Source organism: Chionomys nivalis, chromosome 2 (genome assembly GCF_950005125.1).
Source record: "Chionomys nivalis chromosome 2, mChiNiv1.1, whole genome shotgun sequence".
In the NCBI taxonomy this organism is placed as follows: domain Eukaryota; kingdom Metazoa; phylum Chordata; class Mammalia; order Rodentia; family Cricetidae; genus Chionomys; species Chionomys nivalis.
Window position 1 is genome coordinate 71,143,130 of NC_080087.1, and position 16,060 is coordinate 71,159,189.

General features: G+C 42.3%; 2 protein-coding genes across 2 annotated transcripts; one reads left to right on the top strand and one right to left on the bottom strand.

The window, feature by feature from the left end:
- Positions 1-10,312: 10,312 nt before the first annotated feature.
- Positions 10,313-11,504, bottom strand: LOC130869748 (forkhead box protein I3-like). The gene is given in 2 exon segments (XM_057762163.1): positions 10,313-10,646; positions 10,648-11,504. Coding segments are annotated over 2 exon segments (1,191 nt in total).
- A 2,257-nt stretch (positions 11,505-13,761) lies between these two features.
- On the top strand, positions 13,762-14,712 carry LOC130869749 (vomeronasal type-1 receptor 4-like). Its single transcript, XM_057762164.1, has one exon. The coding sequence runs from the start codon at positions 13,762-13,764 to the stop codon at positions 14,710-14,712; it is 951 nt and encodes a 316-aa protein (XP_057618147.1).
- The last annotated feature ends 1,348 nt before the right edge of the window (positions 14,713-16,060 follow it).

Consider the following 16,060-nt stretch of genomic DNA (forward strand, 5'->3'; position numbering starts at 1 on the left):
AGATGGGTTCCAGACCTGAATGAATTTCCTGTAAACAATTCAGAAATGTCCAAAATCACCTCTCTTAGCCAATAAAATATGCAATAGCTCCTTAACTGGAGTGGGACCCCATGCCCACCGCTGCCTCCATGTGGGGAGTTTTCTGACTTGAGGTTACACAGGTCTTATGTGTATGATCTCAACCCCTGTGAGTGCACCTGAACAATTGTCCTGCTGTATCCTAAAGTCTTTATTTCCTTGTAGCCATCCAACACTTCTGGCTATTAGACTTTTTCTGCCTTCTCTTCTGCAAGAATCCCAGAGCATCAAGAGACCATGATGTGAGCACTTTTCTGTGTACTTTGTTAACAGCCCCTGACTACAAATAAAAGCTTTCATGCTACTAAGTCAAACATACGTATTAAAGAACATGGGATGTCTGTCTTTTAGCTTTTGAAAATTTCATGTTGTGTTCATAGGAAAACAATTGGCAATACAATGTATGTTTATAGGTCATGGTAAATAACTCAGTTGGTGGGGAAATCTTAGTTCAAGTAGATACTCTGTGTCTCGTGACACTGTCAGATTGTATTTTTCTAATTTGGTTGGAAAATGTGCTTAGAAATGAGAGATCTTGTCCCCCAAGGAAAAAATAATTAGAGATGATAAAAATGATATATCCCTTCCACCATCTCTTCTCCCCCCACCCCATGTTCCCAATTTTGTCAGGTAATCTTATCTATTTCAACTTTCCAGGTGGATCTATGTATGTTTTTCATAGGGTTCAACTCGTTACTTAGCTTCTCTAGGATCATGGGAAGTGGGGGAGAGAAGGGGAGGGGTGAGGAGAACTTGGTGGGAGGAGAAGGGGAGGAGTGAGGAGAACTTGAGGGGACAAGAGAGTTGAAATGAAGGAAGGACAGAGATGAGAGCAAGGAAAGAGATATCTTGATTGAGGGAGTCCTTATGGGATTAGCAAGAAACCTGGCTCTAGAGACATTCCAGAAATCTAGGAGGATGACTCCAGCTAAGATTCTAAGCAATAGAGGAGAGGGGGCTTGAACTGGCCTTGCCATGTAGTCAGACTGATGAATATCTTAAATATCACCATAGAACCTTCATCCAGAAACTGATGGAAACAGAGACCTATATCAGAGCACTGGAAGGAGCTCCCAAAGTCCAGTTGAAGAGTGGGAGGAATGAGAATATGAGCAAAGAGGTCAAGACTATGATGGGTTCACCCACTGAAACAGTTTACTTGAGCTAATGGGAGCTCACCAACACCAGACAGACAGAGACGAAACAAGCATAGGACCAAACCAGACCCCCTGAATGTGGTTGACAGTTGCATGGCTGGGTAGACTGATGGGTCACTGGCAGTGGCACCAGGATTTATCCTCATTGCTTGTACTGGCCTTTTGGGAACTCATTCTCTTTGGATGTATACCTTGCTCAGCCTAGATAGAATAGGTAGGGCCTTGGATCTTCCCCAAAGCAGTGTGCCTTACCCTTTCTGAGGAGTGGATGGGGGTGGGGATAGGGTAGGTGGAGAGAATGGGAGGAGGGGAGGGAGTGGGAACTGTGATTGGTATGTATAATGAAAAAAGACAGTTTGTTTTCTTGTTTAAAAAAAATGAAACAAATGTTATAAAAAAGAAAATCCTTCCTTTGGTCCAGAATAGAAGCAATAAAATTTAAAATGATTAAATCATCCCGTTTATTAAAGGTAATATAAATTTTATAAATTCTATAATCCATACATTTCTTTATCTTGCTTCTCCTAAAGTTTTTCTGCTTTAATATTGTCTTATTTTAATTTATTAAAGAGACTTCATTCTTTGCATTCTCATTCCTTAACATTTCTGTGATTTTTTTTTGAGACACAGAGCTGGATTAGAGAAGTATTGGATTATTGTGGTAGACAGTTCAACTGTCTTACAGCTTGTGGAAGTACAATTTGATGATGAATTATGTATAATCTTTAAGACTATAGTAAAAAGTTTATGCTGGTTGGACATAGAATGATGCTATGACACTCTGACTTAGAGCTATTTTTTTGTCTTTTTTTATTGAAAAAAAATTTTTTCCCACTTCCTCCTCACCTCCCATTTCCCTCCCCCTCCTCCTGCCCCTCTCCCCCTCCCCCCACTCCTCTTCTTCTCCCTCTCCAGTCCCAAGAGCAGTCAGGGTTCCCTGCCCTGTGGAAAGTCCAAGATCCACCCCCCTCCATCCAGGACTAGGAAGGTGAACATCCAAACTGTCTAGGCTCCCACAAAGCCAGAATATGAAGTAGGATCAAAACCCTGTGCCATTGTCCTTGGCCTCTCGTCAGCTCTCATTGTCCACCATGTTCAGAGAGTCCGGTTTTATCCCATGCTTTCTCAGTCGCAGTCCAGCTGGCTTTGGTGAGCTCCCAATAGATCGGCCCCACTGTCTCAGTGGGTGGGTGCACCCCTCGTGGTCCTGATTCATGTTCTCCCTCCTTCTGCTCCTCATTAGAACCTTGGGAGCTCAGTCTGGTGCTCCAGTGTGGGTCTCTGTCTCTATCTCCATCCATCGCTAGATGAAGGTTCTATGGTGATATGCAAGATATTCATCAGTATGGTTATAGGATAGGTTCATTTCACTCATAATTGGTTTCTAGCCATGGATAGGGGCCCACTGAGTCTATAATTTGTGATCCTAAAGAAGCTAAACAAGAGGGTAAACCCAAGGAAAAACATATAGTTATCCTCCTGGCTATGGGAAATAGACAAGAGTGCCTGGCAAAAATTTGGAATCTTGGGGGTAGGGTGGGATGGGGATGAGGGGAGATGGGGAGAGAAAAGTGTGAAGGAGAGGATGAGGGGAACTTGGGGAAACGGGATGATTGGGGATATAGGAAGGTTGGATAGGGGAGCAGGGAAACTCATATCTTAGTTAAGGGAGCCACCTAAGGGTTGGCAAGAGACTTGAACTTGGGGTGGCTACCAGGTGCCCAGGGCAATGTCCCCAGTTAGTTCCTTGGGCAGCTGAGGATAGGGAACCTGGAGCTATTATTTTCTCATTGTTTTTCTCTCTCCTTCTCACATCTCTCTTTCTTACACACTTACTGTCTCTCTCTATCCCCCCATCTGTGTGTGTGTGTGTGTGTGTGTGTGTGTGTGTGCATCCCAAGCTGGCTTTGAATTTGTGAAAATCCTCCTGCTAAACTCCCCAAGTGCTGAGATTCCAGCTGTGAGCTACTACTCTACTCCCAAACAAATGAAACCAATTTTCTATCAGAGAGAAAATTTCTTACCTTGAATCAAACAACTTTCTATAATAAATGGGGCATGTATGATCATGTCCAGGGGCATTGAGAATGTGTGAGTGCGGCAAACCCCTCTTCACCACGGTGCTCTGTATCTGAGTTGATGTGAAAAGCTAGCGTATCGAGAATATGTAATACAGTTGTGGACTGAGAAATGTTCTTGGGCACAATTACCTCTCCCACTGAGTTGGCAGGAGGAAGTAGAAGTTATAGTTGAGTTAAAGTCAAACAAAGAAAGCTGATTATTAATCAGCAATAATTTCAGTTGTCCACTGTCTCTAGGGAGAATTTTCAAACATGAGTTCAGAATTTTAGGATGAAGGTGAGGGCAGGCTTCTAGAAGGTTCTAGTCCATAGCTCTACCCATTGTTCTCTCTTACCACAGAACCTTGCAGATACCAAGTAGACTGGGAAGGAAATTACAGACGTACAGTTTGAGAAGGCTGGGGGCTGTGTGCAGAGCACTGCACAAGGACCATGGTTCCAGGACTGCCCTGGAGTTTCTCCTTCTAAGTGACTTTCTTCTCCCTCAGAACCCACTGTTTCCCAACACTGCCTCCATTAGGTCTCTCGACTGCAGGGCTCAGAGACAGCTTTTGGCTCAGCAAAACGACCTTTTACTAGCCTTCTGCTGTGACTGTCTTTAAGTCCATCTTATTTCAGTTAGGGGAGATGAAACAGACATCTGGTCTGGAGATGTGTCAATCATATTATTTGAAGACTCTCAGTATAGGGCCATCTGTCTGTCTTGAGAGTGTAGGGCTCTTCGTGAGATAAGAAGGGACTTCCTCATCTTGTGCTACTTAACTCCTCATAAGAGTGACTATTTTTTAGCATTCTTCACAGCTATAACACAACTCTAACCTATCCCGCACATCTAGACGGGACCTTTAAGTAGAAACACAATAACCTTGAAGGAACTAGAGGTAAGTCGCAAATCTCTGACCTTTGGTCAACGTGAAAATAGGTTCATATTTCCAGGCCTCCACAGCCCTGTAGTCAGTTAGACTATCTTAAATATCACCATAGAATGATGGAAACAGAGGCACAGAACTTCATCAGAGCACTGGACTGAGCTCCCGAAGTCCAATTGAAGAGTGGAAGGAGTGAGAACATAAGCAAAGAGACCATGATGGGTACACCCACTGAAACAGTTTACTTGAGCTGATGGGAACTCACCAACTCCAGACAGACAGGAAAGGAAACAGAATAGGTCCTAACTAGTCACTCTGAATACGGATGACAGTCGTATGGCTAGGGCAGACTGTGGGGTCACTGGTAGTGGTTCCAGGATTTATCCTTATTGCTTGCACTGGCTTTTTTGGAACCCATTCTCTTTGAATGGGTACCTTGCTCAGCCTAGATATAGTAGGGAGGGCCTTGAACCTTCCCCAAAGCAATGTGCCATACCCTCTCTGAGGAGTGGATTGGGATTGGGGTGGGAGATTGGGTGGAGGAAAGGGGAGGAGGAGAGGGAGTGGGGACTGTGATTGGTATGTAGAATGAAAAAAAACATAGTTTGTTTTCTTTTTTTAAAAATTAAATTAATAAAAAAGTAAAAAAAAATTAAAAAGTAAAAGAAAGAAAGGCCACTGAGAGAGGCATTCAGCTTCACCCTGGGTTTATTCTTTACTGTCCAGTGATCAGCCTAATACATGCTGGTCAGCTCCATGATCTGGGCCTCGAGAAAGTGGTGATCAGCTTTTGTCTCCATGGAACTTTAAAAATGGGCTGCATTTGACTCTGCAGAATAGTCAATTCAGAGTCTTTTCAGTGTGTATGCGGCATGGTCAGCAAGCTCTGCCAGGCTTCTAATGAACTCTTTCCAAATCATTGTAATTGTTTTCCCAGCTAACTTTTTCTGCTAAAATTTGTATTCTTTTGTACTATTTGGTAAACTTTTTTGCTTTGTTATCTATTTTCAGCAGTTCATTCATAAAGATTTACCTTAATTAGAAAAAAGAGAAAGAAAAGAAACCAAAAAGAAACCTGGAACATCAAAGTTATTTGTAGGCTCAGAGCAAATATTTCATACATTGGTGTGGTACCCAACTTTATTTTATTTATTTATTTATTTATTTATTTATTTATTTAAGATTTCTGCCTCCTCCCCGTCACCGCCTCCCATTTCCCTCCCCCTCCCCCAATCAACTCCCCCTCCCTCAGCAGCCTGAAGAGCAGTCAGGGTTCCCTGCCTTGTGGGAAGTCCAAGGATCTCCCACCTCCTTCCACGTCTAGTAAGGTGAGCATCCAAACAGCCTAGGCTCCCACAAAGCCAGTACGTGCAGTGCCGTTGTTCTTGACTTCTCAGCAGCCCTCATTGTCTGCTACGTTCAGCGAGTCCGGTTTTATCCCATGCTTTTTTTTAGACCCGGTCCAGCTGGCCATGTTGAGTTCCCGATAGAGCATCCCCATTGTCTCTGTGTGTGGATGCACCCCTCATGATCCTGAGTTCCTTGCTCGTGCTCTCTCTCCTTCTGCTCCTCATTTGGCCTTGGGATTTCAGTCCGGTGCTCCAATGTGGGTCTCTGTCTCTGTCTCCTTTCATCGCCTGATGAAGGTACCCAACTTTAAAATGAGGCATTTGTATGTGCATAATGATCCCGGAATGAGGAAGACACAGTAGCTCTCAGTGTTGCTGCTAAGGAGAGATACAAAGCACCATCTGCCAGTGATTAAAGGAATCACTAAGCTGGCAAACTGCTTATACTGATGACAAAAGTAATGCCACCTAAGAGACTATATTGATTTTTTACTTTTAACTGTGATGTATATTCAAATATAATCCTAATTCTTTGTTTTAATAAAAAATAATGCACTGACTATTTTGATTAAAAAAAGAAATTAGAAGGAGATGTACTGGAGAGGAGATATTGGAGAAGGGGTGGGGAATAGATATGATCAGGCCACTTTGTATATATGTAGGAAGTTTTAAAGTAATAAATAAAAATATTTTAAAAGAAACAGACCCCCAAAATCTAATGATTCTTTCTGAAAGCTACACCATCAAAATATATGCACACCACAAATAGAATCCATTGCTAGGAAGTTCAGAAAATTCTCACTTATACTAGCTCAAAACTGAAATCCACACATCAGCTGTTCAAATACATAATTGTAAATACATGAAGTAGAGTTTGTTAAGACATGAAAATGAATGAACTCCAGCTGCACACCAAACAAGCAAGAAGTTCTTAGTAGATGTTGCTTCAAAGAAGTGAGATATTAAAATCTGTGGAATCTCCAACTTTAATGGCCTTAAATTCTGATTATTAACTTCTGAAATCTCCCAAGAAAGCAGGTGGTGAGGAAAAGCTGTCAGGTCTGCCCAAATACAGACAGAGACACCTAATTCCCTTGTGCCCACCCCAGCATGGGACTAGTGTGGTGCTCCTTGTGACACCTTGTGTACTCCAACAGTTCTCAGAAAAGTTTTTTTTTTCCCAACTCCTTATAATTGCTTCTGTGGATTTGCTGTCTTAATATGATTTTTTTTTCATTTACAGGTAAGTGGCGCAAAGCTGTTGAGAAGGTATCCGTAATTCCCCATGTAGATGATATTATGGATCTAGAGCTGAAAGTCACAGGTCCTGTGGGGAAGGAAACCAGGGAATTATAAGCCTGTGTGTGAGAGGCCAGAGTCTCATCTCAATCGCTTACTACAACACTCTTCCACTGTGGCTTCATAGAGCACACTGTAAGTACATTTTCTCTTTATACTGTCACAAACGATCAGAGAATCTATAGTTAGAAGGAAAAGTCACTATTGCTAAGTATTGAAGACCTGAAAAAGATTTTCACATGAAATGTGAGCTATTTCCTGCTGGCAAAGGTTGGACTGTCTTCTGCCTTTCCCACTCTGTGCAAACTGATGCCTCCCACAGACTCCAAGGGATCCATCCATCCTATCTTGGGTACACTGTCCCATTCATTACTATATATAACATAAATATGCATGCAAATGAAAACATCCAGATAGTCAGTTGAAGGTAGGTAGATGACAAATACGTAGATAGATAGATGATAGATAGATAATAGATAGATAAATAAATAGGTAGATAGATGATAGAGAATATAGTGCATGTCTTTGGCAGGCAGAGGAGTGGATGGATGCCTTCTTGTATCCCTCTCTGCCTCATTTATTTAAACAAGATCTCTGTCTGAATCTAAAGCTTGCGAGTTTTTCTAAGCTGGTGGCCAACAACTCCCAGCAATATCATGCAGGGCGTGTGATCTGAACTCAGGTCCTAATGCTTGCACTAAGTGCTCTTACCCATTACCCAATCTAGCCATCTAGCCTGCCCCCATATCATTTGGTGGCTGAATTTTGCTCTTATTATTCTCTCCTGTTAGAGGAAAGTTACTAATCTTCCTTTAAAGATTTATTTTTATTATTTTAAATTACATATATTTGTATGTCTGTTTGTGGGTATGTTCGTTCACATGTGTGTGCAGGATCCAGTAGAGCCCAAAGGTAAAAGATTCTCCATGCAGCTGGAGTTACAGGCAGTGGTGAGCCACCTTGTGTGGGTGCTTCAAAGAGAACTGGATTCTCTGAAAGAATAGCAAGTGCTCTTAACTACTGACCCATCTCTCTAGTCCCCAAAGTTACTAATCTTAAAATCACAGACATGCAAGCCATTCATGATTCCCTAAGATCTTTTAAGGTTACTAAAAATGATTATTTATTTTCTTAAAGAAGTAGGTATTTTAACCAGAAGCTTTTGTGTGACTGAATGGATAGTGTGCATATTGAGGAGCATGGCTCACATAGTGTGATTTGGTTTTTCTTCTCTTAGCAGACTCAATCAGAGTTCCTGTGTAAAATAACATAGCAACAGAGAATTCTTTCCATTAGTTTTGTAAATGTTTGAGACAATAGATACTCTGCTGCATCAGTTTAAGGGATACAGAGAAAACACAGTTTCTATTATCCTCAGCACCTTATAGTAAGAACTGTGAAGACGAGTCTTGATTGAAATCCGAAGGAGAAAGCTAACTGTTGACTGGGTGTGTATGTGACCATTTTTGGTGTAGTCTGAAACTCAGGAGACTTTTAGTACATGAATTCAAGTAAAAAGAATTCCTAAGAGAAGATCATGGGCTGGACAGTGCTCAAGCGAGGAGCACTGCAAGTGGAACAGGGCAGGAAGGCATTCTGGGAACTGTTGCTTCTGAGTACTTCCTTCTGTATGTGAATCCACTATGCTTGGAGACACAGCTTCTCCAGATCCCTTGATGCCTAGGTTGAAAAACACAATTCTGGTTTTTCTTTTTTTCATTCCATTGAAGAGTTTATTCTTAGCATGCAGAGTACTTTCTCAGGGGAAAAAAAAAATCTTTGCAGCTCCAGCAGACATTATAAATTAATTTACAAATATAGAGTTGTGTTAGAAATATTCATAAAAGTCCTTACGATTCTTCACGTACAAAAATATTAAGAAAATTTTTATGCATAAAGTATGAGTCCAGGTATTTTCTTTGGTTATCTTTTTGCATAACAGTTAATAAACAACAGTGATGCAATTTGTACATCAAGAGGCCATTCAAATTTTCCATACATTTCTAAAACTTTTAAACTAATGCTGTGAATTCTAATATACAGGGGGCATAAAATAAAGCCTTGTCTTAAAAAAAAACAAACACACACACCAGGGATCCCCCCCCCGCCATACACAATTTCATGAGGTTCGTGTCTCACGTCAATATCTGAAGAACATGGTAGCACAGGAGCTTGTAGATTATTCATTTTAGTGGTGGACTGTTGCTGTAAATCCAACCAGTCCTGTTTGTTAGTGCTCTTTGTTCAACTATGCTGTGCTAGATTCTCCGCACTACAAGATGATTCAAATGAAGTTACCTCAGAAGTGGGATGGTGGTACTGAAACAAATTATATACATATAACTTTTAAAAGCATTTACCAGAATAGTCTCTCATTAAAAACTGTAAGATTAGTCTGGAAGTGGAAGCACTTGGAGGCAGATCTCTGTGAGTTCAAGGCCAGCATGGTCTATATAGTCAGTTCCAGGACAACCAGGGCTACACAGAGACCTTGTCTCAAAGACCCAACCAAAATTAACCTGTAAGATGCCACTGTCAATGAAATACCTAGGGCATAATCTAAAAGGGGCACAATGCCAGGTTTACCACAAGGACCTAAAATAATGGTCTCCAGACCTCATCCCATGTACACTGAGTTTATTATGATGCTGGCATGTTTAAGAACCCATCATTTCCTATGTGTGACCTTGGTATGTGTGTTACCTGCCATCTCAGAAGAGCACTCATACCTATCACCCACACAGAATTTGGTACAATCGACGGCTTCAGAAACCCAGTATCTTGGAACATAAGGAAACTTGCTGTCCAGAAGTAAATGAGTTGACTTTCCAGCTACATAAACATTTGGCACAAAGCACTCCTGCAGTAGCACCTACCATTTCCAGACAGAGGTAACTCGTGAGCTAGATTCAGAAAGGGTTTGTGGCATTTCCAGATACCACAGGAAGCAAAGGATAAAATATAAAATTTGAGTTCTTATAAAAAACAAAAACAACAACAACAAAAAAACAAAAACAAAAAAACAAAACAAAAAAAACTAGATTATCTGACGTTCTTCGAAAAATCAGAATGCTGTCCTGGAGGAAATAACCAGCTGGTCAATTCCCCCATGCCTCCAGCTGCCAATGGCTTTAATTTTCCCACCCATAATTTCAATGGGCCGTTCCCCCACCAAGCTGCCTGTATACATTTGAGCTTGCTGCTCTGGTATAGAAGTGAATAAGAATAGATGCAGTCCTCAGAGTTCTCCCTACCTTCCCAGGACCTAGGAAGGTGCCTTTTATCTCCAGAGAGGCTCACAGCCAGAGAAACCTGGAGTGTAAGAACTACTCTGGTTACTGTGAACGTAGTCAGTGGTCTGTAGGATCACTCAGCAGCTCACAGAAATCAAAGCAGAAGTGCAGTCCTACCCCAGACCTCCTGAATCGAGTCTACATTCAAAGTGGATCTCAAGTGTACATTGACAAAGTCGGAGTAGTTTACATATCAGAGCCATCCCGGGGGTAGATGAGGCTGTTGACCATGCTGAAGTTGTAGAAAGCACTGCTGAAGGGGTTACTCTGGTCCCCGCTACTGCTGCCAGAAAATGGGCTGTAGTAGGAAGATAGCTGGTTGCTTCCACCCACAGTGCTCAGCTGCATGGAGTCTGGAGAGCTGTCTGGGATGGAGGTGTTGGGGAATGCGCTGGAGGGCAGCTGGGTGCCCCCTAGGTGAGGGCGATTGCCTGGGATGGCTCTCTGGGTACTCACGCTGCTGGGGTTTATGCTTAGAGTGTTGAGGGTGCTGAGGAAAGTGTTGAGGCCTGGAGATGTGTGTGGATGCTCCAGGAGAGGAGGAGGTACTGCTGGTGCCTTCTGTAGGCTCTGGGGACTGAGATGGCCTCAGAGACGAGGGGCTGTCTCCTTCTAGCTTCCCACTCACTCTTAGTCTTGAGGACAGTCCTTCTGATTTTGGTGTTCCTGAAGCCACAGTGAGGTTGCTGTTGGCCTCAGAACGGCGCTTTCGTTTCCGAAAGAAATTTCCATTGTCAAACATTTTCTCACAGTTTGGATCTAGAGTCCAGAAATTACCTTTCCCTGGGTCGTCCTCGTCGCGGGGCACCTTCTTGAAGCAGTCCTTGAGTGATAGGTTGTGGCGGATGGAATTCTGCCAGCCAGCCTTGCTGCGCTGGTAGAAAGGGAAGTTGTCTGCAACGAACTGGTAGATGTGACTGAGGGTGAGCTTGCGCTCCGGAGCGCTCTGGATGGCCATGGCGATGAGCGCCAAGTACCAGTAGGGCGGCCGCACCATCTTCATCAGGTCCTCGGGGTTGGTCACCAACAGCCAGTTCAGATGGCCTGGAGCTGCCGAGCCGGCGGGCGAGGCGGGAGCAGCAGCCGAGGGCTGCGCGAAACCCCTCTGGGTGCCCACGAAGGTACCAGGAGCGGCTGGTGGCTGCAAGAAGGGTCCCGGAGCTGCTCCGGGGGGCGGCGGGGCGCCCAGGTAGCCGGCAGCGGAGGCCGGGCCGCCAACGCCGGGCCCGTTGAGCCACAAATAGGGGTTGGCGGCGGCGGCGGGCGGAGCGGCGTAGTCGGACAGCCCATAGGGTCCCCTGGAGGTCGAGGGCGCACCGGGCGCCGCGGCGGTGGTGGGCTGTGAGTAGACGAAGTTGTCGCCGCAGTACAGGGCCATGTCGGTGGGCGAGGGCTGGTGCAGCGCGGTCGCGGCTTTGGGAGAACGGGGCTGGCCTCGGCGCTTCGGAGAAAGCATCCCTTGGAGGACCAACCCAAGGGCCCGCCCCGGCCTTCGCAGAGAGTAGGGACCTGGAGCGCTGGGAAGCTCCATATTTCTGGTTTTTCAAATGAATTTATGGAGAATTCTCCTTTGAAGTATGCCAGAGCGATAACTAGCATTGAGTCTCTGGGATGGACTTTTTATCACATTTCCTCCAACTGAGCCATCTGTCTACCGACAAAGTCTTCCATTTCTAGATGTTCCGTCTTCTCTTTACATCTTCTACTCCCCATTCTTTTGGATGAATTGCTTATTATTCATTATAGACTGATGAAATTACTAAACCCAAATATGGCATCTGTCACAAAATCTGACTCATTGGAGCTGTCTTGTTTGAATACAGTGTCTATTACCTTTCCTGATTTTCCAACGTTGTTCAATACAGTTTTTACCCTGTGAATCAATATTTTTTATCTTATTCCCTTTTCCTTGTATAATTTAATGCTGGTATACTAACTCTCATTCTACACAATGTATTTGATTTCCCTCTTCTTACCTCAGTACAACCCTTAACCACAGAAATTCTATTAAGCAAGTATGTAATTTAGAATAAACTTCTGTGAGTAGAAGAAAAGTAAAGAAGGAATCACTAGGAATGTTTTCTAATACCAGGACCATCAGGAACATCTCCCTATATAGGAATCTTCTTCATGTGCATGTATTCATGAAAATATGAGGAGATGTATTGAGAGCTAGACTGGCCCAACACTTCTCAGAAGCCCCAGTGAGAGAGCAAAAGCAACCTAGTTCTGTGCAGAGGAGCAAACTTAGCATGGCCAGTCTGAAGCTGAGACTGGGTTCTAGAAGGAGATAAGATGGTGGTTTCTGGGAATTTGATTAACCCCCTGAAAAGATGGGAGCTATCAGTCTTGGGCCACTATGTGCTTGTTATGTAATGACTTTGAGATAGTCTGTGCTTTCATCTTCTACAACTCTGCTGGATTAACTTTCTTCTGATTTCTTCCAGTTTCTGCCCTGAAATTAGCAGATAAGATGCTGTACGTTTTAATAAGCTTGCTTAGCACAAGATATAGCTTGCACAAGACCTACTAAGCCTACCTAGTCTATCTTTATTATATCTGATCCTCTGGACTTTCCTCCTCAGGACCCTGTCAGGGAGCAACACCTGCTGGCTCAGGGCAGAGACTTTCCTTAGTTGAATAGGAAGATGATCTTGGATTGACCTTCTTTCTTCAACGATGCTAACACGACAAACAGTGATGCACATAGCCTGGCTCTCATCCTCTCCCTCCACCCTTTAATCTCCTCTTTCTGTTATATTTTTCCAGCTGCTTTTGCAGATTCGGAAATATGCAAGCATTGATAGTTTTGAACGCTAAACTTTGTAGTACAATTTCTGACTCTGTCTCTTTAACTGATTGCTGATCTGTCTTTCTATCATTTCATGTTGGTTTTTTTATATTGCCGAGAGACTGAAATGAAAATGTACCCTACAAAGTCATGCTCATAACTGAATATGGGAAGATGGTTAATGTTTTCTAGCTATGTGATCCCAAACTACTTACAAACTTCAGATTCTTTGTGTTAAAAAAAAAAATCAAAGACCCATGGCAAGAAAAGCCTTTCTCTCTCCTTTTAAATTAAAAAAATATGAACACATAGGACTGTATTTTTTTAAAAAAATCAAACAATGATAGCAATCACTTTTATCAGATTCAAATTTTAAGAACTTCTTACCTTTTTTTCTGATTTATATCAGCCTGTCTTTTGACATGTATTCATTTTTTCAATTCTTCTTGCTTACAGGTTTCTGTATCTCTGGGTATAGTGTTTAATTTCTATTTTTTTGTGTTTTAGTAGCTGGACTGCAGGAGGCAATTGAGTTTGTTGTTGACATTAGTATACTCAATTCAAAATTGGAAGTATCTATTATATATTATTAGTTTAGAAAAAAACATTTGAGGAACTGTGAAGACTATAAATCATTCGAGGAACTATGGCAACTCTGAGTCCATAGTTCCATCCTTTTCTTTACTCCCACATCTGATAACCTACAATGCGTATGACCACAGCATTATATCTTATTGATTGGGTAGCTTGAGGAAAGACAGCCATTTGACCTAATGAGTCAATGATACAATTCGAGCTACTAAAAACTAATACACATTTAAATGTCTTCTTCCTGGTTGTACTGATGTGCTTAAATTTGTTTCTCTCAGGTGAAAAGAATATGGCTCCTGAGAATTTGTCAATGGGAATTTTGTTCTTTTTTCAGACAGCTGTGGGGATCTTTGGCAATTGGTCAATTCTTCTTCCTTATGTAACTTCTGTATTCACTGGAAAAAGTCTGATGCCCAAAGACCAGATTTTGGGGCATCTGATTTTAGCCAATTCCTTGGTTATCATCTCAAGAGTAATTCCTCAAATAATGGCACAGTTGGGCTTGCAATATCTTCTGGATGACATGTTATGTAAACTTACTCTCTACAGTAACCGGGTGTCCCGGGGCATTTCCCTGCACTGCACCTGCCTCTTGAGCTGTTTCCAAGCAATCACAATCAGCCCTAGCAACTCCAGGTGGATGAAGCTGAAACACTCAGTCTCCAAGTACATGGTTCAGTCCTGCTCACTCAGCTGGCTTGTTCATCTGCTTCTAAACAGCAAAACAGCTGTAGTTGTGATTGGATCTGGTACTAACAAAAACTTCACCAAGAAAATCAAGTTGGGGTACTGTTCAGCATTTGTTTTTGGCAATTCTGTACCTGGGCTACACCTGTCCTTGCTGTGTTTCACTGATGGTCTGTGTTTGGGTCTCATGGTCTGGGCCAGTGCCTTCATGGTGAGTACCCTCTATAGGCACAAGAGTCAGCTACAGCACATCCACAGTGCCCAGTATTCCCTCAGAGTTTCCCCTGAAGACAGAGCCACAAAAACCATCTTGATCCTTGTGTGCACCTTTGTCCTCTCCTACTCAATGTCCTTCATATTAGTTATCTATACTGTGGTATTTGACAATCCAAGGCTGTGGATAATCAGCATATTTACATTACTAGACACGTGCTTCCCCACATTTTGCCCCTTCATCCTCATCCATAATAACAAATCTGCCCTCAAGAATCATTTTCCCTGCTGTTGGAGAAGGTAATTTAGCACGGTGACTTGTGTGTTGTGATAGATTCAAACATTCTTTTATCTATTATTGAACATTAGACTCACACATGACCAGCTGTTATTTAGCAAGTCAATGGCTATAAAAATTAGAATTGTCAGTTGTTATTGCTGTCATAAAGCTGTCTAAACAGTTCTATGATATTATAATATCTTTTTGTTTTCATTCTAAAAGCTATGAAATTAGGGATCATCATGTACTGATGAGTAACTTATGCTTACAGATATCCAATCAGCTCTTGAGGTATGAATTTCTCTGAAGGCACAGACTGGACTCTGGTCCCATTGCTGCAACCGAATGAGAGAACAGGAGGGCAAAGAGAATGTAGACTTTGACTTCACTGATGTTTTGCACCTGGTCACATGGTCTGGGCTTGTGGCTCCACTTTTAGGTCTCTCAATAGGAAGATGAGTCAAGTGATGAATATTTGTTGTGCCTATTGTCTTCTCAGACTTCCGGAGACATCCCCAGACATTCCAGTCCTACTGTGAACCATCGTCACCTCCTAATCAGTTGCTTGCACCCTGGCATTCTTGACCATTCAAGGCTTTGGAGGGTAAACTCTACATTTCTACAAACATATCTACATGTGTTATACCACTGTACTCATCAGTGCTGCCAGCTTTGTCTCCACACCCTCTTTCCCCCGCTGTGGAAAAGATAATACTTTTTATTTCTCAATATGTTGATTTCTGTTCATGAATATATCCATATATTCCTTTATTATTTCTGCAAGTCTAAGTCTTATTGTTGACCAGACAATATTAGGTAGCATGATGGTTAATGGTAATAGTCCACTTGACAGGATCTAGAATCACCTAAGAAACAAACATCTGGACATGTCTTTGAGGTATTTTCTTATTTGGGTTAATGGAGGTAGAGGACCCAATATAATTCTGCATAGCCATTAATTCTCGATTAGATTCCTGGACTGAATAAAATGGGGACACAGGTTGAGAACTGGCATGCATCTCTTTTTGCCATCTGACTACAGATGCTATGTGTTTAGCTGCCTCAACTTCCTGACTCCATGATTCCTTGATGTGATGGACTGTGTGCTCAGACTGAAAGCTAAAATAAACCCCTCTCACCATACATTTTTTAAATCATTTTTTTGTCAAAACATTGAGAAATTAACTAAGACAATTAATTCATTAGCATCCTAAATTATACTGATGAAATCATATGAGTCATTAGAGTGGCTACAACATATTTAAATGGAGTTAAATTCTATGGCTTTTTTTCTGCTTTTCACATAGTTGTGACATGAACATTGCAATGCCTGCTAGAAGATGATGGCAAATACTAAAATTTTTGGGAAGCT